The sequence below is a fragment of the Triturus cristatus genome, chromosome 8, assembly GCF_964204655.1.
Source record: "Triturus cristatus chromosome 8, aTriCri1.1, whole genome shotgun sequence".
Classification (NCBI taxonomy): Eukaryota; Metazoa; Chordata; class Amphibia; order Caudata; family Salamandridae; genus Triturus; species Triturus cristatus.
The window spans coordinates 156,627,222-156,654,276 of record NC_140591.1 but is presented as its reverse complement, the minus strand read 5'-3'; the positions used below and the strand labels follow the sequence as shown (position 1 = coordinate 156,654,276).

The 27,055-nt window shown below is 47.7% G+C and overlaps 1 protein-coding gene across 1 annotated transcript in view; it reads left to right on the top strand.

The window, feature by feature from the left end:
* Positions 1-27,055, top strand: part of LOC146801737 (uncharacterized) — a 103,422-nt gene that overhangs the window by 11,855 nt on the left and 64,512 nt on the right. The window contains exons 3-4 of the mRNA XM_085621214.1: positions 6,957-7,211; positions 9,182-9,291. Coding sequence (XP_085477340.1) covers positions 6,957-7,211; positions 9,182-9,291 — 365 coding nt within the window. The remainder of the gene's footprint in view (positions 1-6,956; positions 7,212-9,181; positions 9,292-27,055) is intronic.

The following is a 27,055-nucleotide window of genomic DNA, read 5'->3' as shown; positions in this document are numbered from 1 at the left end:
TCACAAACTGTGTTAGGTAGCACGTTTAATAGTACTGTGATAGTACTACTTACAAACTGCAAAATGCTGTTCAGAAGCCTCTGTGCGGAGGTCTATGCCTCTACCTCTCCTAGCTTTTCTGTGTGGAGTTGTCTATTCAGACTGCAGAGATCTCTGCCTGTGTCTCTATATGTTTTTGTAGTAAATGTGGGAGGGACGGGGTGAGCGGCTGGGAAAAGTTACTACAGTCAAAAAGGACCCACAACAGTCATAAATGTACTACAGCTGAGTGCTGGAGTAAGTTCAGCATCACCCATGCCTACTCCTAGGTACTGCAACCCCCACCAATCCCCCAAAAGAAAATAATGGAGGTATGAACTTAAAATAAACCCCGTAGGAAATAATGTTAAAATAAACATTTAAAAATATATTTAATGTATTTTAATGTAAATGAATATTTATTAAAAATATGTTATCATTATTTTCTCAATAATAAAAAAATTATAACGTTTTTTAAAATACATTACATTGGTTTTAATTAATTCTATACATAGTTTTTTATGAGTAACCTTACACTCGTAAATAGCGAATTATCAAATGTAGAAAATTAAATAAAGAGTGTAAGGGTAAACTTATACATGTAGATTTACTCGCATGAAAGTTTACCTTTGTGAATATTTCCCTTAGTAGTCCAGACGTAAGTGCCAAAAACAACATTAATGCACAGGAGTATTCTGAACATGAACTAATGGGGAGACAAGGGTATGCTTTGGCCCTGTTAAGTATCCAAGTTACATGGAAGTAAAGAACAAGTTCCTGGGAGAAATGGGTTTACCCCCAAGTAGGCGTTGCTCAATGTGACAAGCTTCTCTCAGAGAATATGCATGTAAAATATGTGCGTGCGCATCTTCATAGGTCAAAGCAGAGATGATCGGCCTTTACAAAAATTATTTCAAAGGCATTTGTACTGAAAATTTAATAAATAACAGAATGCTGCAAAGACGGCACTGCCACTCCTTAATATAGTGACATATGAAAGCAGGCCTTGATAAAACTAGAAAGGCATAGGCGACATTTGAAGTTAATATCACATTGGAATGGTAGAGCACATGTACTGGCAGGTGTTTAGCAGCGCATGAGTGCCTTACGGCAAAATATAACAACATATCTAGCTCCACACAAGGAAACAATTCAGTGGAATATGCAAAAAGGCACATTTTACTGCAAAGGAAATCAATGGCATTCTATTGATATAAATAATAAGAAGCTAGCAGATAGAACACATTTTAGATTGTAGTGCAATAGACACATTGGAAGGGACTTGTGGATTTATGGAAGTTGTGCACTACACTCCCATTGAGCAAATGCTGGTGCAAGTTGTGTAATATTATACCATGACAAATTTTACAGCGATAATCCACAGTAATCTTAATACATTTGAGTGGTAAGGGACTCGTTTTTTGAATACGTGAAGAACGGTCCCATGCTCGATGCAGGAACCTTGGGGCATATGTATCAAACCCTTTTCCCGTTCGCAAACGGGCCGATTCTCAGAATCGGCCCGTTTGCGAACGGGAAAAGGCCTTTTGGGTTGTATCATCCCAAAAGGACATCGCAAATTAGAGAATCGCAAAATTTGCGATTCTCTATTTTGCGATTGCTTTTAAGGAATCGCAAATTGCGATTCCTTAAATGCAATGTATCAAGCCTAGAAAAATTGCAATTTGGCCGTAAGAAATCGCAAATTACCACCAACTTCAAGTTGGTGTTAATTTGCGATTTCATTGAAAAATTCACTTTTTGGCATTTTTCAAAGTGCCATGTGACGCACAGACATGCCCTTGGGGCATGTATGTGCGCCACATGTGCATACATACATATTTCAGGGGTGCAACAGGGTGTCCTTTTGACACCCTAGCACCCTTGAAATTGGATTCTCATTTTGCGATTCTGAAATTGCGAATCGCAAAATGAGAATGTCTTCCCATTCATTCCTATGGGCCTCCTAGCCTATAGGAATGAATGGGAAGGTTTTCCTCAATTGCGATTAGCAATTTGCTAATCGCAATTAAGGAATGCCAAGGAATCGCAAAACATTTGCGTTTTTTTTATTACATCCCGTTTTGCAATTCTCAAATAGCGATTCCCTAAAAATCGCTATTTGAGAATTGCAAAAACGGAACTTGATACATATGCCCCCTTGTTCGTTCCCAATATGATAATGTGCTCAAGGCTGCTAGAAATGTCACCTTCTCAGGACCCTTCAAACCACCGACCAGGATACACTCATCATAGACAAAACGTTTAGCAAATGCAAATGCCTTGTAGTGACACACTCTAATCAGTAGGAAACTATTCACCTTATATCACCACTGGATGATGTTAATGAACATCTGTATTATAATTGTATGCATTGTACTGCTATGATGCATGTTGCTCTGTACCAACATAAAAACCAAGCATTGGCATAGCCAATAGGTCTCGCCTTTGGGACCTTATAAGTGTTTGGCCATGCAACAGTTGATGTTGTTGCATCAAGGATATTGTGCTGCATAACTAAATACTTATAAGGTCCCAAAAGCGAGACCTATTGGCAGAAGCTTGAAGCAGATGGTGGAGAAAAAAAATGAAAAACAAAAAATCCGTGTTGAGGGAAGCAATAGATGAGCTGGGGGCAGAAGGCAGCAACACAGAGCACACAAGTAGGACGGGGGCAGGATTTTGAGGGGAGAAGCAGCAAACAAGGGAGAGAGCAAAAAAACTCATGCATCTAATGGACCTATTGGCTATGCCAATGCTTGTTTCACGGTGGTGTGAGGTAAAAGGTCAAACCTGTGGCAGTGAGAAAGAAGTATACGGAAAGTAAGGTGAAAATGACGTATATTAATGTTGCTCAGTAATGCAAAAATGAACTAGACTACACCAACTATATCCGCTTAATGTCAAGAGTCCTAGGAGTTTAAAAGGTAACCCAGTTTAAATATGTAATCTATTCCTCCTCTAGCAAATCTCTCGTAATTCCCGTCTGTGCACCTCGTGGTTTGTCCCCTGCATATACAAAAGCTTCTCTGAGCTCTTATGCAAAAGCACTCATCACGCATAGAAGTGTCTCCTGGCACTTGCACAGAAGGTGTGTCTAAATCAACGCAAACGTGCTCATTTTATTCCCCTCGGAAGGATTAAGGTTTAATCTCCTCCGGCAAGACTCAAATCCTTGTTCCGGAGATAACAAATATATCTCTGCAGCCAGCACGCAGTCTGCTGGGCAACCTTAATAACAGCTTGAGAGGAACAGTTTCCTGTCTGTGCACATTGAGGGTAGACAAGCAGGCGATCTGCCCTGGTTTATGTGTTAGGCATAATGCCGGCTTGTCTCGCTAATCGAAAAGCACTGGCAAAGCCAAATCATCTGGCTTTCATGCACACTAGCATGCAAACAATGGCATTCACAAATGCTGGTATGGTGGTGGGTATGGCACTGGCGGTACTGTCGGTACTCATTCATGTTTGATAGTTGGGAAAGTGATGGTGGTAATAATTTTTACTCGTGTCCTGCCGATTTTCTTTCTTCTAAAAAAGGCATATGACACAGTAAGATAATACAAAGTAAAATTGCTTCATAAAATGCCCCATTGTCTCCGCGCTGCACGTGTAAACGCTGTGAACAGGGAGAAACACTACTGCAGCTTCTCCTTGCTGTTAGCTGTGTGCGCTCGAGACGGCAGAATCTGCCAGGTGGGCTCGTGCCCCGCTCTGGCCTTCTTGCTCTTGCATGAGCCCTACTGTACTATCTCATGGCTCCACGGACCCGGCTTCTCGTGTGGGACTCCAGGGGTCCAGCCTGTGCCATCCGTGGCACTGAAGCTGGATACTTGATAGCGGCGGAGATCCGGGGGAGGAGACTCCTGGGTGGCAGGCAGTGTCTGCTAAGGCTTACAGCTCGGCAGCACAGCTGTGTCGAGTCAAGTCCCACTATGCCACAGCAGAATGCTGCCTATAGGGAGTCCACAAGGAAAATATTATAAACTAACAGTATTCATGGATCTTGAATTAACATGGCCCTCTCTTAATGATGAGGAAACTGTAGCGTAAACCGCTGAGAAATATCCATTCTAATGTGGCGAGCGGAAACAAAACAAGCATTCGGCCGCGCGGCCGAAAACGAAAGTAATAGCGATCGTGATCAAAGCGAAAGTGATCGCGATCGCTTGGACGGGAGCGCTGTGTGGCAAGCACGCGAGTGGTGCGCGCGCAGCAGTGATTGGCGGCTACGCGCGTGCACGTTCACGTGCACTGTAGCTTTAGGCCACGGCAGCACTTTGAAAACCCAGTTATAAAATGTCTCTTTCGAGCCTTTGGCTCGCGAGACCTAATAAGAAAGGATGGTGATGTGCCTTTAGCATCACCTACGTTTGTGTGTTCTTAGTCCTGAAAAGGGGGGTAGAATCCCGTCCAGGTTTAGTTCAAGCTATCACAAAAACACTTTCCCCAGAGAATCGCAAACAAGTTCCTTTCTTGTTAGGAGTATGTTGGATTTATGCTAAATTTATCGAGAATTTTTCAGCAAAAGCAGTCAATTTAAGCGAAACGAGAAAATTGTTCGAGTGGGATGAAAAATACCCAGCTGAATTATTTTTTTTTTTAAATGACCTCGTTCCTGCTGAGGTTTTAGCACCATTCAATTCCACTAAAGAATGCATCATTACTGTGGGCACCGGCGATGACGAATTGAGTGCTGCACTTGCACAACTTAGAAGAGGAAGAGAAACGACCGTTGGGTTTTCATCCAGAGCACTAAGGGACAATGAAAATATTTTTTCAGTTATAGAGTAATAACTTTTGGCATGTTGTTGCGTTGTTGGACGTTTTAACTGCTACATTTGGGGGGCGAAGTTCATGTTAAAGATGGGTGCCAAGCCGTTAGCGAACATTTTGAGCGAGGAGTAATAAACGACCATCGACCCAGGATAGTTAGATTGAGCTCCAGACTGTTACAGTATACTTCCAAAATTGAGTACATCCCAGGAGGAAGAAATATTAGAGTTGATTATTTGTCTCCTATTCCTGTTGATGAGCATAGTTTGAGTATTGAGGAAGAGGATGAAGAGTGTTGGCCAGCGGCCATTGAGTATTGAGGAAGAGGATGGAGAGTGTTGGCCAGAGGCCATTGAGTATTGAGGAAGAGGATGAAGAGTGTTGGCCAGGGGCCATTGAGTATTGAGGAAGAGGATGAAGAGTGTTGGCCAGCGGCCATTGAGTATTGAGGAAGAGGATGGAGAGTGTTGGCCAGCGGCCATTGAGTATTGAGGAAGAGGATGGAGAGTGTTGGCCAGCGGCCATTAAGTATTGAGGAAGAGGATGGAGAGTGTTGGCCAGCGGCCATTGAGTATTGAGGAAGAGGATGAAGAGTGTTGGCCAGCGGCCATTGAGTATTGAGGAAGAGGATGGAGAGTGTTGGCCAGCGGCCATTGAGTATTGAGGAAGAGGGTGAAGAGGGATGGAGAGTGTTGGCTAGGGGCCATTGAGTATTGAGGAAGAGGATGAAGAGTGTTGGCCAGGGGCCATTGAGTATTGAGGAAGAGGATGAAGAGTGTTGGCCAGCGGCCATTGAGTATTGAGGAAGAGGATGGAGAGTGTTGGCCAGGGGCCATTGAGTATTGAGGAAGAGGATGAAGAGTGTTGGCCAGGGGCCATTGAGTATTGAGGAAGAGAATGGAGAGTGTTGGCCAGCGGCCATTGAGTATTGAGGAAGAGGATGAAGAGTGTTGGCCAGCAGCCATTGAGTATTGAGGAAGAGGATGGAGAGTGTTGGCCAGCGGCCATTGAGTATTGAGGAAGAGGATGAAGAGTGTTGGCCAGCGGCCATTGAGTATTGAGGAAGAGGATGGAGAGTGTTGGCCAGGGGCCATTGAGTATTGAGGAAGAGGATGAAGAGTGTTGGCCAGGGGCCATTGAGTATTGAGGAAGAGGATGAAGAGTGTTGGCCAGCGGCCATTGAGTATTGAGGAAGAGGATGGAGAGTGTTTTCCAGCGGCCATTGAGCATTGAGGAAGAGGATGAATAGTGTTGGCCAGCGGCCATTGAGTATTGAGGAAGAGGATGGAGAGTGTTGGCCAGCGGCCATTGATGTATGTAAAGAGGGTGGGTTCACTGGAGATGGATGGCTCACCGACATGTCGGAAGATGAGGATTTGAAGTTGGTCAAGAAATATATTAAGAAGGGTTGGCCCAAAGGGAAGCCGGTGCATGTGAGGGTGAAGCCGTTCCATAAAATAGTGGGCGATTTGTCATTTAACATTACTGACATTTTTGTGTTCTTAGTTTTGTGATGGTTGGCATGTTTTGGGGGGTTGCTGGGGGTTCCTGATGCTGTTTGGGCTGTAGCAAATAAAGCTCCACAGCTAAATTATTTCGGCGTCAAGGAGTGGTGACTTCTTCCCACCCCCTCCATAACCACAACATAAAGTCATTAAAAAGAGAAAGGACTCATAGACGATTAGGCCTTATTACTGCTATTTTATTGGCCTGGGTCACACCACACTGCAGGGATTCCTTGATTGCTCCTTGCCACCCCCTGCCCTTTGTGAATGGTGGCGGCAACCTCAGAAGGTGCAGGCAGTGGCTCCCCCCAATGTTTTCCCAAATGGGGAAAAAAATGTAAGCAGCATTGGTTCTTTTAAGGAACAAGAGTTGCTTCGATAAAAACAAATTCATTAGGGAATGCATAAACAGATATGGTGGCCTGCTCTCCTGCAACTGGGGAGTGTGTGCTGTGACCTTTTAGTACATAGGTTACATTGCAAAATTAAATATTGTTTGAAAAATGTCGGCATGCAATTTATAACCACTTTTTGCGATTAGCCCTTCAGAACATCTTGCGAAGAGAATGTATCCTTCATCACAATTCATCAAACTGTGAACATGGACAATGCAATCAATGACTAATTAACTGTTTATAATCATACATCTCTTCACAGGCCAAACACCTTTGTCGTTCGAAATCAAGCTTGTCACCAGCCACGTCATTCATTTAGGATGGACCAAGGGAAGCAGCCAGAAGGACATTCTTTACAATGTGACGCTGTTCTATAATGGTGCATTAATGAAAAGCGAAAACACACGAACAACGGAAAGCACCTTCTCTGACCTCTTACCTTCAATGAAGTACAGTGTATCCATCGAGGCGGTGAGCTGCCTGGAGAAGACCACCGCTTCGTTATCAATCATGACAGGTACTTTTCAATGTGCAGATTTTCAGATTTTCTTTACTGCATACTGAATTAAGATTTAAAAAACATGTCTCAGACAAAGGTATATGAAGGGGTGATGCATTCCTTACCATCACCAATAAACACGACGGTTAATTCCAGAATGAGGACCTCAAAAGTCTAATTTAATGGTATGCAGAAAATGCACCCATTCTTTTCGGAGTCACATTTTCCAAATACGTCACGAGCAATTATGTTTCCTGCGTGGTGGTGGGAATATCCTGTGTTTCTAGTATCTCATTAGACCTTGCGCCCTTGCAGTTTCTCCCTAATGTCAGTATGGATTTAGGGATAAATTAATATAAAATAAGTATATTCATGAACATCCATGCAGATAGCAGCAGAGAATTATAATTCCACATAAAGATAAATATAGAAAGGGATTAAATTACTTTTATGTGGATTTGCTGAAGCAGTCATCATGAGGTTGAGTACCAAAGGTGACCCTTGTCAAGGAGTAGGGTGAACTTAGCAGCCACAGCCCTTACCTCAACGGGTCATTGTCCTTTTATCAGCCTTTGTATATTCTGTGGTGACCAGGCGCTTTAAACTGTAAAAGGCAATTGACCTAATGGGTTATTTTGCAATATGCCACTGCTGTCCCTGTCCGCTCTGGAAAATGACACTTTCAAATGACAGTAGGCAGCTTTCAATATCCATCAAGTTACCTTACCCTATGTCCGAAGTAGCTATGAAAATTATTCCTCTTACGACCACCTTCCTAATATGCTGCAGGTGGATTTATGGTTTGGTACCATAGAACCACCTACCCAAGAGATTACCAGATCATCGCTGGAGCACCACTGATTTCCGTGCTGTCAGAGGAAATGTCACCATGGCGGTTCCTTTGAAGACACTAAACGTTTGGTGTAAGGCAGCTTTTCACCAAACTTTTTTGTGTGGGAGTTTATTTGTGAAAAACAAAAAACGAATGACTCACCCACTCTTTCTGCCAGCATGCATGGATTATAATATTTTCTGTCCATCACTCCATCCTCTCTGAATCGGGTGGGTTTTCTGATCTCCTTAGTCCTATGGCTTCTTCTTTATTGGGAAATTGTGGTAAGCTTCTTGAAAGTGCAGCTAGCGAGGCTCTGTTTTCTGGAAGGTGGCAGCCTGTCCGACTGCTCAACTCATAATTTAACCGGCAGATAAAGGGTATGGCGGACAGGACAAGCTGTCATGGAAATCAGGCCCGTAGTCTCCTACTAGGTACAGCTACTGTGTGGAAGAGGTTCTGTGATCCCTCTTGATGTCTCTCTTAGACATTAGGAGGTCAGTTTATTTGGTCAATGAGAGCAGAAGATTCCTTTGTGATCACAGATGAAGTAGAAACATTCTGCTGAAGATCAATTCATCCTAAGAAAATCAATTAATCTCTTTTTCATTATTTCCAATAACTGCGAAAACGTATGTGCACCTATAGCTGGATCGATTTGCACTATGTACTAGAAAAAAAGTGAATTTATTCAAGCACAGATAAGGGCAAACATATATCTCACTGACACCGCGAGTAGGATACGGTCACCTTGGTATGACACAAGGAGAGCTGCAGTTGCAGGCACTTTGTGAAGTCCTGACCAAGGTGTGGCCTCATTTGATCTAGATCTTACCCAATTGGCTTTGATATGACAAAACTACATCCTACCAAGAAATGAATTCAGAAATTGATGTAGCATAGATGAACAGAAACAAAAAGGTATCAAGTAAGCGTTAGGGGCACTAAGACGACCCCTTTTCAATGGTGGTGATCAATTCCTCTTCAGTAGAGCAAGGCAATTTGTATTTGAAGTTCACATGATCCTTTTGCTCCCAATGATTGAAATACCAGGCGTCGTTTTAAAATTTCATTCTGTCGAATCAAAGAGAATTTTAATTTTTTTGTTCTTTATTTCGCAATATTTCAAATAGCTGTACTACATTTTTTTTAACAGCGGGTAAAACCTACACAGGAAAGACCAAAATAAATCTGGATTATAAAGAAGGGTATGAAAATTCATTGAGTGAAGCATTCAAAGATTTTGAAAAAAACTTCAAGGAGGAGGTAAGAACTCAGATATAGAGTGTTTCCATTAACTCTGAATTTCAAAAGTTCATGGCCATTATTACATCCAGTATTGTGGCCATTCTTTCCAGGTGGTTCGCAGGCAAAACCAGACTGTGCATTGGGTGATATTATAATTTATATTTTCTGGTGCTTTGCAGAAGAGAAGAAGCAGCTATGATTAATCCCAAAAAGGCATTTACTTCAATTGGGCTTAACCTTGTTTAAACTATCCATGGTGGTTTGTTGGTAGCAGGCCGAGCATATGATTCTTCGAAGTAGAAATCTGGAACAGCTGTTAATAAATGTTACTGTCTGTGTAGAAATTTACAAATGAAGAAATCCAATACTGGAAAAACAACCCTTCTCCTCTTTAGCTCGACATCTAAGGACCGCTTTTTCTTCGGATATGAGCTAGGCTCTTACTCTCTTTCATACAGGAACCAAAATCATCCTCCTCATACCCTTCCTTCTCACAAAATATGAGTGTTCGATCACATGTATCCTTACTGCGCGTTTCACCTATTGTAAAGTTTTTCTCTTTGACCTAACTAAAAAAAACTTTTAATAAATTAAATGACAGTGACAGCAGGGAATTAAAAACCAGGCAAATAATATTAACAACCTAGATTTTATCTAGTTAAATACATAACATATCCCAGAAAGTCTTTAAATATACATAACAAGATAATGCATGAAAGGAATACATGAGGACTGTCTAGATGGAGAGGCACTATTTTTTATTAACGTAGAAGAGTGCAGCTTGTTTAGTTTTCGTTAAAATCACGCATGGTGGTAGACAAAACATTCATACTATGCAATAGAATTACAACATTAAGGTGCCGATTCCGAACCTGGAAATAATTTTCCCGTACGACTCGTATCCGTATATTTTTACGTACGAATCGTACAAGTCCTGTCCAACCAGTGAAGTACGATTCGTAGGTAAAAAAATACATACGAATCGTATCGGGAAAAGGTCTACGAGACGTACCCGGACAGTTTTACGTACGATTCGTAAAATTGAATTCCGAGCGCACAAGTCCGATCCGTACCGGCGTTCCGAATACAGAAGCGTATGAAAAACGTCCCGTACGGAGCGAACTTTGTACGACTCGTATCCCGGGTAAACTTGTGCCCGGGGTACAAGTCGTGCGGGCCCCCCGCGTATGTCTGCACTGTACCCCAGGCGTACCCCAATCCTAGCGTATATACGGGCCGTACACACGCGATGTCTGTATGGCCCGTACATAGGCGATGTATGTATGACCCGTACATACGCGAGGATTGGGGTACACCTGGGGTACGGTGCGGACATAAGCGGGGGGGAGGCTCCAGACATACGCACCGTACATACGCACTCTTGGCCTATGTACGGTGCGTACCCCAACAGCGCGTATGTATGGACCGTACATATGCAATGTTGGGGTACGCACCGTACATGATGACACATACGATGTGGTTAATTGCGTGTACGTAGCGTACCAGGCCCCCTTTTCGTCGTGCATCTCAGCGTACTTAGCTTTTCCGGCAGTTTTTGGCTCCCGTAAAAAAAGAGCCGTACGGAGTGCTGTAGGTACGAATCGTACTTGCTGGTCCGTCCAACGCTGCCTAAATCCATAGGGACGTCACATTCGCGATGTCCCGGATCAGACTCGTACGTGTATTTTAGCCGTACGGTCTGTTGTACGATTCGTACGGAAATAGGATTTCTGTACGAATCGTACTTGCTAGTTTGTACGTACGGTTTATTTACCGGGTACGAGTCGTACGGAGAAAACGACGATTCGTACTTGATTTTTCCATGATCGGAATCGGCACCTAAATGATAAATAAATAATTCATTAAATACAGTCAGAATTGGTGTGAAACTGTAAAGTTTTATGATGATTGCTGTAGAAAATTGGGCGATCAGTTGTGCAGGAGGTGAGCCCTATGCAAGTAATAGGTCTACAACTTCCCCTTACCGGGAACCATGCATTGTAGTGCTTGACTCTCTCAGGGTAGAGAAGCAGAGCTGTCCAAGGCCTACTCAGGACTAGTGATGTTGGCTTGTAATCACCATTCGCTGGCAGACAATATTAACACAAAAAATAATATACTGGTGTGGCCAAGATGGCGACGGAGTGAGACTTGGGTTCTCCGCTCTCCATCCAGTCTCGATCGGATCTCCCCCACCACCTCATTACTACGCCTCTTGAGGCGAGGCAATCAGCAGTCGTAGACGCAGAGAAGCTTTGAAATCGCCAAGGAGGGAGCTGAGCCGACTGCAAGAGCTGAAAACCAGAGTAGGCAGCGAGTGACCTGCGCCCAAGCCTCGCTGGAGCTGAGCCTGATGGAGACGCGGAGTGCAGGAGACGTGGGCAGAGCCCGTGAATCACCTCCGGAAGCCAGAGACCCCGGCCTGGTGTGGGGACAAGAGCTGAGACCCTGCGAGGCTCGAAATAAGGGGCTTGCTGGCGATGGCCTCTGGAGCTGAAGCGGAGGGCGGTGATATGAACCAAGGACCCGTAGCGGTGAACGGAGGCAGATGCCGAGTGGCCTGGAACGGACTGTCCGCCAGCAGGGCCTGCTGCATTTAGATGCGGAGTGCAAGAGATAAGCAAAGGGCCTGGAATGGCCCAGAGAGCTGGATGGAAGCCTGAGGGTCAGTGAAGTTGCATCTCCAGCCCCTGGGTACCACGAAGACGATGGCTGTGGAGTTGGTGCCTGACAGGGGGCAGAAGGCCATGGACCCGGGTTATTAGAGGCAGCGAGCTACGCACCTATAAAGAAATGCTGCAGGCTGGGAATAGCCTGAGTCTGAATCACCCAAACAAATCGGAGCCCCACTGGATAAGGCTGGGGCAAGGCAATAAGGCTTAGGAAATAGTTGATGGCCCCAGGGGCGGCCCGATCAACGTAGGAGACTGCGCCCTGCTACCCGAGGTGCATAAAAGTCGCCCCCTCTGCCTGAGTTAGACGGACGACTGGGAGAAGCAGACCTAGGCCATCGAGAGCGGTGCACACAGGGACAGAGAGGAGCTCAGACATGAGGAGTCCCAACGGACGATGGAAGCGACCAGCCCTGGTGCTAACAAGGTAGTGCCTGCAAGGTGAGGTGGGTGAATTAGAGCAAGACCTCCAAACCCCCTACAGAGTTACAGGAGGGATACCTGGAAGCCTAAGAGCAGCTTGGAGGGCTGGGGTCATTGCCAACAACAAGATAGAAGGAGTGAGGGATTGCATCGTGCAGCCCTCAGTAGCACTTTGTGGCTGCACACAGAGCCAAAACAAGTGCAGCCCACGTGTGCAGGGCCCGAGGGGAGCACAGCTACTTTTTGCCTCTAGAGCGGAGCAGTCCGGGCACGGCACTGTGGGAAGGGTCCAGGTGCTCTTGATAATATGGCGTCCGCAAGAGCTAAGCAGGGGGGCTCAATTAAAAACTTGCTGCTCAAACAACCGGGTTCCCAGGAGAGCGACTCCCAGATGACCTCAAGCAGATCGGCAGCGAAGGATCTAGAGGCCCCGGTCATGCACTCGTATTTGGAGGCCCTGTTTTCAGGCTTGAGAGAGGACCTCTTAGCAGTGAAGCAGGACTTGGCCAGTGATCTGCAGTCAGTACGCAAAGAGGTGACGGACATTGGAGATCGAGTTGATGCTATTGAAGAATGCGAAACCTCTAGGGACGAGGAGCTGGAGCAAATGCAACAAGAAATATTCCACTTAAAGGATCAACACCTAGACCTATAGCAGAAGCGAAGAGAGTTCCGCCCAGCAACTAACTTTTTGCGTGAAAAGAAAGTGGCCTACTCTTGGGGACTTCCTTTCTGCCTGATTTTCCGGTGGCAGGACCAACTTCATCAGATCCGCTCCGTGCACATTGCTCCATATAGAAGCTCCATTGGGCCCACGTCAAGAGGAGGCAATGGTCAGTCTCAGAGGACATAGCCATTGGATGTGGCGACAGATCCCCTCAAATCGGAGGGGGTCCAGCCCAGATCAAGCGACCATGGCATCAGAAAGAAAGGCTCTGCAAGACAAACTGGCGGAGAATACTGCCTCCAACGATCCTGCTGGAGGTGATGGGGCTTGAGTCTAGATCTGGGCGGCGGGGTAGGAGGGGAGAAGAGACTAGGAGAAATCGAGTGGACATGGCCACGTTTCCACACAGAGACACTACCGCTGGTGGATAGACAGACTCCTGTTTCCCCTCTCTGATCCAGGGATAATGATTCTTTGTTGTTAATGTTTTTGTTTTTGGGAATGTTATTGGGTGATCACTTGACAAATGCGACATATACACTAATCTACCCATGAAGTGGAGGACTACTCATAAGAGAGGTGAGAGGGGAGGTGGAGCAGAGGTGGAGCTGGAGGGAACAGAGAAGAGTGGAACCCACATAATGCCATCATCAGCGAATAGCCTAAATGTCAAGGGCCTAAACAACCCAGTCAAGAGAAGGACGATCTTAGCATAATTAGAACAGCCCGAGCAGAGTTTTGCCTCTTGCAGGAGACACACCTACTTCTCAGAGACTGGACCAGGATGCGATCCCAAGCCTTTCCGCAGCAATTTTTTTCCTCTATACCACATATGAGGTCTGGTTCGGCAATTCTGTTTGCAGGATCATTCCAGGGAAAGGTTGGTCAAAGATGGCGGAGATAGGAAGATGACTCCTGGGGTATAGAGTTCACTTTGGACAACATTCTATCGTCTTGGGGTCAGTGTACACCCCTAATGAGGGACAAGAAAGATTCATACAGGAAGCAGCAGCAGACATTCTAACTACACTGGACAGATGGGTGATCTTTGGGGGCGACTTGAACTTAATTTTCAGCAATGAAGTTGACCGCTCATCCCAGAGACAGGTTGTAGCTGGGGAAATCAGTCATGGGGTTGCTCTTGGGCTGCAGGAGCTGGGACTTAAAGAGATTTGGCAAAGCTTGCACCAAAACTCTATGGACTACACATTTTACTCCCACACACATAAATCCTATTTGAGATTGGACCATTCCTTAGCTCTAGGGAGGTCCTGGATGCGATGGGCTGTAGATATTGAACCTAGATCCCTATCTGATCACTCAGCAGTTCTGCTAGACCTTGCGCTCCCCCCCATGAGCGAAGACCCCATTCCTGGCGACTGCGAGAGACCCTGCGACGTAGACCGGAGGTAGCAAAGCAGATAGAGAGAGCGATACATAGGTACTTACAGGTCAACAATACCTCGTAGATCTTGACTGCAATGATTTGGGACTTAATGAAGGCTGTGCTTAGCGGGAAACTGATTGCAATCTATGTGGCAGATAACAAGGAGTGACGCGCCAAGCGCACGCACCTACAGCAACAAACGTGCAAACTAGACCATATCCACCACTGTACTGGGGCACCCAGAGTCTGGCGCTAACTAGAGTATTCACTACTCCGCCTCAAGCATGCATTTTATGTGTGGGGGGGGGTAATAAGCCTGGGAGAATGCTGGCAAACAACCTCGGGAGTTAGCGTCAGGCTAACGTTCTTAAGACCCTGCTCGCGAACGATGGGACAGAAGGGATGGGGACAAAGAGGTGGTGGAGAAATTTGGGGCCTTTCATAAATATTTGTACTCTGCACAGGATCTCCCATCCCAGGCGATCTCCGGGTATCTGGAGAATGCTAAAGTAACATACCTGACAGAAGAGCAAAAGACACACAATTAATGGACGGAATGCAGAACAAATCAAAACATTCACCCCCAGTCAAGAGATCTGGGTTAAATCCATCATTCTTTTGCTCACCATGCCACCCAGTTTAGACCTGGCCATATGCAAATCAGCCTTGACCCTGTGCCTCATGGGAACAGTCCAGCCCGAACTGCCAAGCCAGGTCCTCCCTTGACCGGAAACAAGCATCCTAGGACCGGTTTCTTGGTTTCACCCCCCTTCAGCCAGGATAGCTTGATTCCAGTGGCACAGTGAGCCCAGGACCCACATCTGGGCATACCTGGCACACTTAGGGCGAGAAAGCAAAAGACACCCAATTGATGGACGGAATGCAGAACAAATCAAAACATTCGCCCCCAGTCATGAGATCTGGGTTAAATCCATCATTCTTTTGCTCACTATGCCACCCCAGTTTAGACCTGGTCATATGCAAATCAGCCTTGACCCTGTGCCTAATGGGAATAGTCCAGCCCGAACTGCCAAGCCAGGTCCTACCTGGGCTAGAAACAAGCATCCTAGGACCAGTTTCGGGGTTTCACCCCTCTTCAGCGAGGAAAGCTTGATTCCAGTGGCACAGTGAGCCCAGGACCTATGTCTTAGCATACCTAGCGCACTTAGGGCGAAAAAGCAAAAGACACACAATTGATGGATGGAATGCAGAACAATTCAAAACATTCACCCCCAGTCAAGAGATCTGGGTTAAATCCATCATTCTTTTGCTCACCATGCCACCCCTGTTTAGACCTGGCCATATCCAAATCAGCCTTGACCCTCTGTCCATCAACTGTTGTTTTTGCATTTGTCACCCCAAGTGGGAAGGGTATGCCCAGACGTGGGCCCTGTGCTCTCCATGCCACTGGAATCAAGCTATCCTGGCTGAAGAGGGATGAAACCCCGAAACCGGTCCTAGGATGCATGTTTCCAGTCCAGGGAGGACCTGGCTTGGCAGTTTGGACTGGACTGTACCCATGAGGCACAGGGTCAAGACTGATTTGCATATGGCTGGGTTCAAACTGGAACGGCATGGTGAGAAAAAAAAACAATCGATTTAGGCCCAGATCTCTGTACTGGGGTGAATGTATGACATTGTTCTGCATTCTGTCCATCAACTGTTGTTTTTGCATTTGTCACCCCGAGTGCGAAGGGTATGCCCAGACGTGGGTCCCGTGCTTTCCATGCCACTGGAATCAAGCTATCTTGGCTGAAGAGGGGTGAAACCCCGAAACCGGTCCTAGGATGCTTGTTTCCAGACAGGGGAGGACCTGGCTTGGCAGTTCGGGCTGGACTGTTCCCATGAGGCACAGGGTCAAGACTGATTTGCATATGGCTGGGTTCAAACTGGAACGGCATAGTGAGCAAAAAACGATGGATTTAGGCCCAGATAACTGTACTGGGGTGAATGTATGACATTGTTCTTCATTCTGTCCATCAACTGTTGTTTTTGCATTTGAGAGAAGAGCAAGCAGCGAGCTTAGATAGCTCATAAGGATAAGGAAGTAATCGCAGCTATATCTAGACTGAAACCACATAAATCCCCAGGTCCAGAAGGCTTTTCGACCTATGTTTATATAAGCTTTTGTAATCTATTGGCTCCACTCCTTGCCAGAGTTTTCAATGAGATTTCAAGCTCAGCGGCACCCCCTCTTAATGAAGGAAGCCTTGGTGCTAAATTATTTACAGGGATCCTGGCAACACGACTTGCCCCTTATATACCTGGACTCATACGTCAAGATCAAGCTGGATTTATTCCTGGCAGACAGAGCTCGGATAATACCAGCGGATCCTCCACCTCATAGACAAGGCAACCCCCTCCCAGCGGGATTCAATGCTCATCTCTCATCTCATCTATTTGACAGAGTCGATTGGCCCTACTTAGGAGCGGTATTGAAACAATTTGGATTGGGAGACAGGTTTCGTGCCTGGACGCGTAGCGGGTATAGAGGGCCATGGACGATGGTCGGGGTAAACTGCATGATCTGGAAACTTTCCCATAGAGCGCGGAACGCGGCAGGGGTGTCCCCTCTCTCTCCGCTATTATTTGTGCATTATATGTAGCCGTTTGCGCAGCAAGTTTGTGACAATCCAAAAATCACAGCCATTCCATTTGGAGGCGAGGAACACCTAATTACCCTATACGTGGACGATGTAATCATATCTTTAGATGGCCCACAGGAGTCTTTGCCCGAGTTTCCAAGGGAGGTGGGGAGGTTTGGGGCGGTCTGAGGATTCCACATTAACCTAGCTAAATCACATGCATTAAGCCTGACAATGACACAAGACTCAAAGGTTTTTCTCACACAGACTCTTTCCATTCGGTGGGAGCGGAGTATAATGTAACTGGGCATCGACTATACCAGGAAGTGATAGACATAAACTATCACACCTTGATTATCAGAGTGCACACCCATCTAGTGAGGTGGCAAGCCTTTCCCCTGTTGTGGCTTGGAAGCATCGCAGACTTAAAAATGTCGGTCCTTCCTAGGATCCTGCGCACTTTTGTGACGCTACCGCACTGGCCCCAAACTGGGTCACTTCAGACTCTACAAAAAGCTCTTCAAAATTATGTATGGGCGAGCAGACGGTCCCGTATGTGCCGCAAGCTCACTTAGCAGGCACCTGCGATGGGGGGACTGGGTATCCCATGTATTTTACAATATTTTCAGGCAGCACAGGTTAGGTTCCTGGTGGAGTATTCGCACCCGGAATCGGAGAAAAGCTGCCATTCATGGACAGGGGGTTGGCCGGAACATACCTGTGGAAGATCCCCTTCTTGGGCAGGCTGCACTGCTCCCCCAATCTTTATCTCTCCGTGCTAACAAGCCCCACCCTCTGAGTTTGGGATGCTGTGGCTGATAGGAAGGGCTTTTCGTCCTTTCCCTCTCTGCTTAACCCGGTGATGGAGAACCCCCAACTTTCCCCCGGGTTGAATACAGTGGCCTTTCCGGAGTGGGCAAAGCAGGGGATGCAGATTGACAGATAATTTCCTAGATTTAGAAGGCCCCCTACAGTTCAACAACTTGAGGAGAGATTACAATTTACCCCAGGGACAGAGATTCCGATACTTTCAGAGCAGGCCTTGGCTGATGCAGCCCGAGATGAGACAGGCGGCTAAACGACACCTGACTAGTTGTGAGAAGTGGCTATTAAGCAGAGAATCAGATAAGCATCTGGTATTGGACCCGTATAAATTGCTATCCGATAATTCTCCTGAAATTAGGTCTGCGGCCCAGCTGTGATGGGAGCAGGGGGACATCTTCCACCTAGCTAGGCACACATCCGCCAATGCAGCCAGCACAGACACGGCAACAAAGATCACCACCAACTGGTATTTAACGCCGGCCCGCTTAGACAGAGCGAATCCAGTCGGAGTGAAAAGTGCTGGAGATGTAATGGTGTTCTTGGGCACTTGTGCATATCTTGTGGGAGTGCCCTAAATCGACACATTTTTGTGAGGAAATCCTAACGGAGATTGACCACCATTTCAACATTCAACTCCCCCGGTTCTGGGCCTACCTGCAGTTGGGCCCTCCCAATCCAGTGACTTTTCCCCTTAAAGCTAGGGGCCCGATTCACAGAACTAACTTAAGACAAAATCCTAAACTTACTACCATTTTGGTATTCACAGAAGGCACTTACTCATTTTGGTATTCACAGAAGGCACTTACTCATTTCGGTATTCACAGAAGTTAGGAGTCCTAACTTTAGGACTCCTAAATGCCTTCTGTGAATACCGAAAGCCTTAAAATTAGGATTTTTCTCAGTTTAGTAGTAGTATAGTTAGGACTCCTAACTTTAGGACTCCTAAATGCCTTCTGTGAATACCGAAAGTCTTAAAATTAGGATTTTTCTCAATTTAGTAGTCCTAAGTTTAGGACTCCTAACTTTAGGACTCCTAAATGCCTTCTGTGAATACCGAAAGCCTTAAAATTAGGATTTTTCTCAGTTTAGTAGTAGTATAGTTAGGACTCCTAACTTTAGGACTCCTAAATGCCTTCTGTGAATACCGAAAGTCTTAAAATTAGGATTTTTCTCAATTTAGTAGTCCTAAATTTAGATTTAGGACTACTAAATTGAGAAAAATCCTAATTTTAAGACTTTCGGTATTCACAGAAGGCATTTAGGAGTCCTAAAGTTAGGACTCCTAACTTCTGTGAATACCGAAATGAGTAAGTGCCTTCTGTGAATACCAAAATGAGTAAGTGCCTTCTGTGAATACCAAAATGGTAGTAAGTTTAGGATTTTGTCTTAAGTTTGTTCTGTGAATCGGGCCCAATGAGAGGTAGACACATTGCGCCGGCGTTGGGGGCGGCACGTCAAACAATTCTTTCCATCTGGGGAACTGACAGGCTCCCGGCTAGACTAGGGTGGCTCCACCGCATTTGGCACCTCTTGGGGATGGAGAGACTTATAATGACACAAACAACAAAAGGACGGATTGAGGGAAGTTTGGCAGCCGTTTATCTCCCTCTTCTCTTGTCACAGGAATACACAGAACTCAACAGCCCTAGGTATCTAAAATTGTTGCTCCTGACTAATCCACAACCTTGATTCATTGAAGGAGACCCTTGAGAGTGCAAGGGCTAAAGGTACACAGAAACATAAGTGCTCATGAGCACCCATGGTGGGAGGGTTGGGGAGGGAAGGGGTTGTTGGGGGTTAGCTTTCTTTGTATTTTAAAATATATGCTAGAATGCTATAGCATATAGTTGCTAGCAGCACTGACGCTGGCTGAATGTTGTTGCTACGTCAGAGATTACAATGCTTAATTATATGCTTTCTGTTGCAACAAATAAAACAAATATACATTTTTAAAAAATGATGTACTTTTTCTCCAGAAAAACAAATGATACATTTTTGTTTGGGGTGCTCGGTCACCCCACATGCCCAGATGATGACGGCAAGCTCCTGTGTTTCTCATGGTTGCCGCCCAGCTCTGCCCCAGCCACAGGCATGGGGAGCGGGGCATGGGCCCACTACAATTGGGTGAGCATGATGGAGTTCCCCCAGCTCTCTTGCTACAGCCCCAAGGGTGATGGGACGGGGCCCAATCACCGGTAATGGAACCCAGCATGAGCTGCGAGTCACCGACAGCAGCAGCAGTATGGGGTGAGCAGCTGCATCTCCAGAACCTGGTCTCTCATCACCACACCATCCACACCGGCCTCACCATACCATCTCTGTCGCTCCCTTCATCCTCCTGGTAGTGCGGGTCGGTCGCCAACTGACCGACTGACCCGTCACTCGTCACCCCCTGCCAGCGCCGCCGAACTAAGGACAGCGGGGAGCAGGGAAAGCAGTGGCAACGCCTGGAGACAGCACAGTAGGAAAGGGTCAGAGCCGTAGAGGTCACTGGGCGAAGTGGATGTGGCCAGCGGTAGGCTGGAGCGGCTTGCCCCCCGAGGAGACCCCATCCTGCGATCGCGACCGGGCCGCTCACAGCAGCCTTACTCCTGCACTGCTCTGGCTCTGACCTGCAACATATCCTCAGCGGGCGCCCCACCCCTTCTCCCTGTTGCTACCCTTTCCACCCTCCACGAGGGGAGGGGGCAGGGAAGCAAATGCGGAGGGGCAAAACAGGAACAAAACAACCAACATAAGGGGAAGCTCTGCATAGGGGCACGCGGGGCCGGGTGGCAAATCCCTGAAAATCCCTTAAAAAAATTTGCTCAAGCTGCTTGAATTTGTTTAAAGTAGTAAAACTGTAACACTGCTAAATCTTCACCAAAAAAAACAAGATAAAAAAAAACACGATTTAAAAAAAAACAGAAGACAGCTGGCAGCAAAACATAACAGCAGCAGCAACAACAACCTGAATCCCCCCAGCAAGCCTCAGACATGGCCAACAGCCGGTAGGTGGCAAGTTGATGAAAGTAAAGAAAAGCCAGGGAACCATCTGAGCCCCATCAATCCTTAATAACCCTTAACAAGCCGCTCAGACAGGGGTCCAGCTGAAGGCAGGTACTCGGCGGGGGGTGGGGGGGGGGGGGCTTGGGCTGGTAGGGGTCAGTGGCAGAGGCAGAGGACATCGGTAGAAGTAGTGCCTCTGAGGGAGGTGCTCAAAACTCCATGCTCTGAAGAACAACAAATCAACAATAAGTCTCCACTTCCATCCCTCACCTCCCACATCTGCTCCTACCCTGCTCCTAACCTGTCTGACATACAAAATGCGAGGTGGGTCGCACACCGCTCGTCATACTAGCAAATAGCCCCATAGGATTTTAGAGGATGAATTGACAGCGGCGGGTACACCTATGCCACGAGTATATAGTTAAAATGCCATCCCTGGACACGTGTTTCGAGGTAATTGCCTCTCGTCAGCAGGGAGCAGGTAAGTATGCGGGGTGCCAAGTAGACTGCCAAAAAATTATCAGGTATAGTACCTCTCACGGCGCGCGGGTGCGGGATCCGGGCTCGTCAACCCATGGCTCAGGGAGCTTTAAATACAAAATGCGAGGTGGGTCGCACACCGCTCGTCATACTAGCAAATAGCCCCATAGGATTCTGGAGGATGTAGTGACAGCGGCGGGTACACCTATGCCACGAGTATATAGTTAAAATGCCATCCCTGGACACGTGTTTCGAGGTAATTGCCTCTCGTCAGCAGGGAGCAGGTAAGTATGCGGGGTGCCAAGTAGACTGCCAAAAAATTATCAGGTATAGTACCTCTCACGGCGCGCGGGTGCGGGATCCGGGCTCGTCAACCCATGGCTCAGGGAGCTTTAAATACAAAATGCGAGGTGGGTCGCACACCGCTCGTCATACTAGCAAATAGCCCCATAGGATTCTGGAGGATGTAGTGACAGCGGCGGGTACACCTATGCCACGAGTATATAGTTAAAATGCCATCCCTGGACACGTGTTTCGAGGTAATTGCCTCTCGTCAGCAGGGAGCAGGTAAGTATGCGGGGTGCCAAGTAGACTGCCAAAAAATTATCAGGTATAGTACCTCTCACGGCGCGCGGGTGCGGGATCCGGGCTCGTCAACCCATGGCTCAGGGAGCTTTAAATACAAAATGCGAGGTGGGTCGCACACCGCTCGTCATACTAGCAAATAGCCCCATAGGATTCTGGAGGATGTAGTGACAGCGGCGGGTACACCTATGCCACGAGTATATAGTTAAAATGCCATCCCTGGACACGTGTTTCGAGGTAATTGCCTCTCGTCAGCAGGGATCAGGTAAGTATGCGGGGTGCCAAGTAGACTGCCAAATAATGATCAGGTATAGTACCTCTCACGGCGCGCGGGTGCGGGATCCGGGCTCGTCAACCCATGGCTCAGGGAGCTTTAAATACAAAATGCGAGGTGGGTCGCACACCGCTCTTCATACTAGCAAATAGCCCCATAGGATTCTGGAGGATGTAGTGACAGCGGCGGGTACACCTATGCCACGAGTATATAGTTAGAATGCCATCCCTGGACACGTGTTTCGAGGTAATTGCCTCTCGTCAGCAGGGAGCAGGTAAGTATGCGGGGTGCCAAGTAGACTGCCAAAAAATTATCATGTATAGTACCTCTCACGGCGCGCGGGTGCGGGATCCGGGCTCGTCAACCCATGGCTCAGGGAGCTTTAAATACAAAATGCGAGGTGGGTCGCACACCGCTCGTCATACTAGCAAATAGCCCCATAGGATTCTGGAGGATGTAGTGACAGCGGCGGGTACACCTTTGCCACGAGTATATAGTTAAAATGCCATCCCTGGACACGTGTTTCGAGGTAATTGCCTCTCGTCAGCAGGGAGCAGGTAAGTATGCGGGGTGCCAAGTAGACTGCCAAAAAATTATCAGGTATAGTACCTCTCACGGCGCGCGGGTGCGGGATCCGGGCTCGTCAACCCATGGCTCAGGGAGCTTTAAATACAAAATGCGAGGTGGGTCGCACACCGCTCGTCATACTAGCAAATAGCCCCATAGGATTCTGGAGGATGTAGTGACAGCGGCGGGTACACCTATGCCACGAGTATATAGTTAAAATGCCATCCCTGGACACGTGTTTCGAGGTAATTGCCTCTCGTCAGCAGGGAGCAGGTAAGTATGCGGGGTGCCAAGTAGACTGCCAAAAAATGATCAGGTATAGTACCTCTCACGGCGCGCGGGTGCGGGATCCGGGCTCGTCAACCCATGGCTCAGGGAGCTTTAAATACAAAATGCGAGGTGGGTCGCACACCGCTCGTCATACTAGCAAATAGCCCCATAGGATTCTGGAGGATGTAGTGACAGCGGCGGGTACACCTATGCCACGAGTATATAGTTAAAATGCCATCCCTGGACACGTGTTTCGAGGTAATTGCCTCTCGTCAGCAGGGAGCAGGTAAGTATGCGGGGTGCCAAGTAGACTTCCAAAAAATTATCAGGTATAGTACCTCTCACGGCGCGCGGGTGCGGGATCCGGGCTCGTCAACCCATGGCTCAGGGAGCTTTAAATACAAAATGTGAGGTGGGTCGCACACCGCTCGTCATACTAGCAAATAGCCCCATAGGATTCTGGAGGATGTAGTGACAGCGGCGGGTACACCTATGCCACGAGTATATAGTTAAAATGCCATCCCTGGACACGTGTTTCGAGGTAATTGCCTCTCGTCAGCAGGGAGCAGGTAAGTATGCGGGGTGCCAAGTAGACTGCCAAAAAATTATCAGGTATAGTACCTCTCACGGCGTGCGGGTGCGGGATCCGGGCTCGTCAACCCATGGCTCAGGGAGCTTTAAATACAAAATGGGAGGTGGGTCGCACACCGCTCGTCATACTAGCAAATAGCCCCATAGGATTCTGGAGGATGTAGTGACAGCGGCGGGTACACCTATGCCACGAGTATATAGTTAAAATGCCATCCCTGGACACGTGTTTTGAGGTAATTGCCTCTCGTCAGCAGGGAGCAGGTAAGTATGCGGGGTGCCAAGTAGACTGCCAAAAAATTATCAGGTATAGTACCTCTCACGGCGCGCGGGTGCGGGATCCGGGCTCGTCAACCCATGGCTCAGGGAGCTTTAAATACAAAATGCGAGGTGGGTCGCACACCGCTTGTCATACTAGCAAATAGCCCCATAGGATTCTGGAGGATGTAGTGACAGCGGCGGGTACACCTATGCCACGAGTATATAGTTAAAATGCCATCCCTGGGCACGTGTTTCGAGGTAATTGCCTCTCGTCAGTAGGGAGCAGGTAAGTATGCGGGGTGCCAAGTAGACTGCCAAAAAATTATCAGGTATAGTACCTCTCAGGGCGCGCGGGTGCGGGATCCGGGCTCGTCAACCCATGGCTCAGGGAGCTTTAAATACAAAATGCGAGGTGGGTCGCACACCGCTCGTCATACTAGCAAATAGCTCCATAGGATTCTGGAGGATGTAGTGACAGCGGCGGGTACACCTATGCCACGAGTATATAGTTAAAATGCCATCCCTGGACACGTGTTTCGAGGTAATTGCCTCTCGTCAGCAGGGAGCAGGTAAGTATGCGGGGTGCCAAGTAGACTGCCAAAAAATTATCAGGTATAGTACCTCTCACGGCGCGCGGGTGCGGGATCCGGGCTCGTCAACCCATGGCTCAGGGAGCTTTAAATACAAAATGCGAGGTGGGTCGCACACCGCTCGTCATACTAGCAAATAGCCCCATAGGATTCTGGAGGATGTAGTGACAGCGGCGGGTACACCTATGCCACGAGTATATAGTTAAAATGCCATCCCTGGACACGTGTTTCGAGGTAATTGCCTCTCGTCAGCAGGGAGCAGGTAAGTATGCGGGGTGCCAAGTAGACTGTAAAAAAATTATCAGGTATAGTACCTCTCACGGCGCGCGGGTGCGGGATCCGGGCTCGTCAACCCATGGCTCAGGGAGCTTTAAATACAAAATGCGAGGTGGGTCGCACACCGCTCGTCATACTAGCAAATAGCCCCATAGGATTCTGGAGGATGTAGTGACAGCGGCGGGTACACCAATGCCACGAGTATATAGTTAAAATGCCATCCCTGGACACGTGTTTCGAGGTAAATGCCTCTCGTCAGCAGGGAGCAGGTAAGTATGCGGGGTGCCAAGTAGACTGCCAAAAAATTATCAGGTATAGTACCTCTCACGGCGCGCGGGTGCGGGATCCGGGCTCGTCAACCCATGGCTCAGGGAGCTTTAAATACAAAATGCGAGGTGGGTCGCACACCGCTCGTCATACTAGCAAATAGCCCCATAGGATTCTGGAGGATGTAGTGACAGCGGCGGGTACACCTATGCCACGAGTATATAGTTAAAATGCCATCCCTGGACACGTGTTTCGAGGTAATTGCCTCTCGTCAGCAGGGAGCAGGTAAGTATGCGGGGTGCCAAGTAGACTTCCAAAAAATTATCAGGTATAGTACCTCTCACGGCGCGCGGGTGCGGGATCCGGGCTCGTCAACCCATGGCTCAGGGAGCTTTAAATACAAAATGCGAGGTGGGTCGCACACCGCTCGTCATACTAGCAAATAGCCCCATAGGATTCTGGAGGATGTAGTGACAGCGGCGGGTACACCTATGCCACGAGTATATAGTTAAAATGCCATCCCTGGACACGTGTTTCGAGGTAATTGCCTCTCGTCAGCAGGGAGCAGGTAAGTATGCGGGGTGCCAAGTAGACTGCCAAAAAATTATCAGGTATAGTACCTCTCACGGCGTGCGGGTGCGGGATCCGGGCTCGTCAACCCATGGCTCAGGGAGCTTTAAATACAAAATGCGAGGTGGGTCGCACACCGCTCGTCATACTAGCAAATAGCCCCATAGGATTCTGGAGGATGTAGTGACAGCGGCGGGTACACCTATGCCACGAGTATATAGTTAAAATGCCATCCCTGGACACGTGTTTTGAGGTAATTGCCTCTCGTCAGCAGGGAGCAGGTAAGTATGCGGGGTGCCAAGTAGACTGCCAAAAAATTATCAGGTATAGTACCTCTCACGGCGCGCGGGTGCGGGATCCGGGCTCGTCAACCCATGGCTCAGGGAGCTTTAAATACAAAATGCGAGGTGGGTCGCACACCGCTTGTCATACTAGCAAATAGCCCCATAGGATTCTGGAGGATGTAGTGACAGCGGCGGGTACACCTATGCCACGAGTATATAGTTAAAATGCCATCCCTGGGCACGTGTTTCGAGGTAATTGCCTCTCGTCAGCAGGGAGCAGGTAAGTATGCGGGGTGCCAAGTAGACTGCCAAAAAATTATCAGGTATAGTACCTCTCAGGGCGCGCGGGTGCGGGATCCGGGCTCGTCAACCCATGGCTCAGGGAGCTTTAAATACAAAATGCGAGGTGGGTCGCACACCGCTCGTCATACTAGCAAATAGCTCCATAGGATTCTGGAGGATGTAGTGACAGCGGCGGGTACACCTATGCCACGAGTATATAGTTAAAATGCCATCCCTGGACACGTGTTTCGAGGTAATTGCCTCTCGTCAGCAGGGAGCAGGTAAGTATGCGGGGTGCCAAGTAGACTGCCAAAAAATTATCAGGTATAGTACCTCTCACGGCGCGCGGGTGCGGGATCCGGGCTCGTCAACCCATGGCTCAGGGAGCTTTAAATACAAAATGCGAGGTGGGTCGCACACCGCTCGTCATACTAGCAAATAGCCCCATAGGATTCTGGAGGATGTAGTGACAGCGGCGGGTACACCTATGCCACGAGTATATAGTTAAAATGCCATCCCTGGACACGTGTTTCGAGGTAATTGCCTCTCGTCAGCAGGGAGCAGGTAAGTATGCGGGGTGCCAAGTAGACTGTAAAAAAATTATCAGGTATAGTACCTCTCACGGCGCACGGGTGCGGGATCCGGGCTCGTCAACCCATGGCTCAGGGAGCTTTAAATACAAAATGCGAGGTGGGTCGCACACCGCTCGTCATACTAGCAAATAGCCCCATAGGATTCTGGAGGATGTAGTGACAGCGGCGGGTACACCAATGCCACGAGTATATAGTTAAAATGCCATCCCTGGACACGTGTTTCGAGGTAAATGCCTCTCGTCAGCAGGGAGCAGGTAAGTATGCGGGGTGCCAAGTAGACTGCCAAAAAATTATCAGGTATAGTACCTCTCACGGCGCGCGGGTGCGGGATCCGGGCTCGTCAACCCA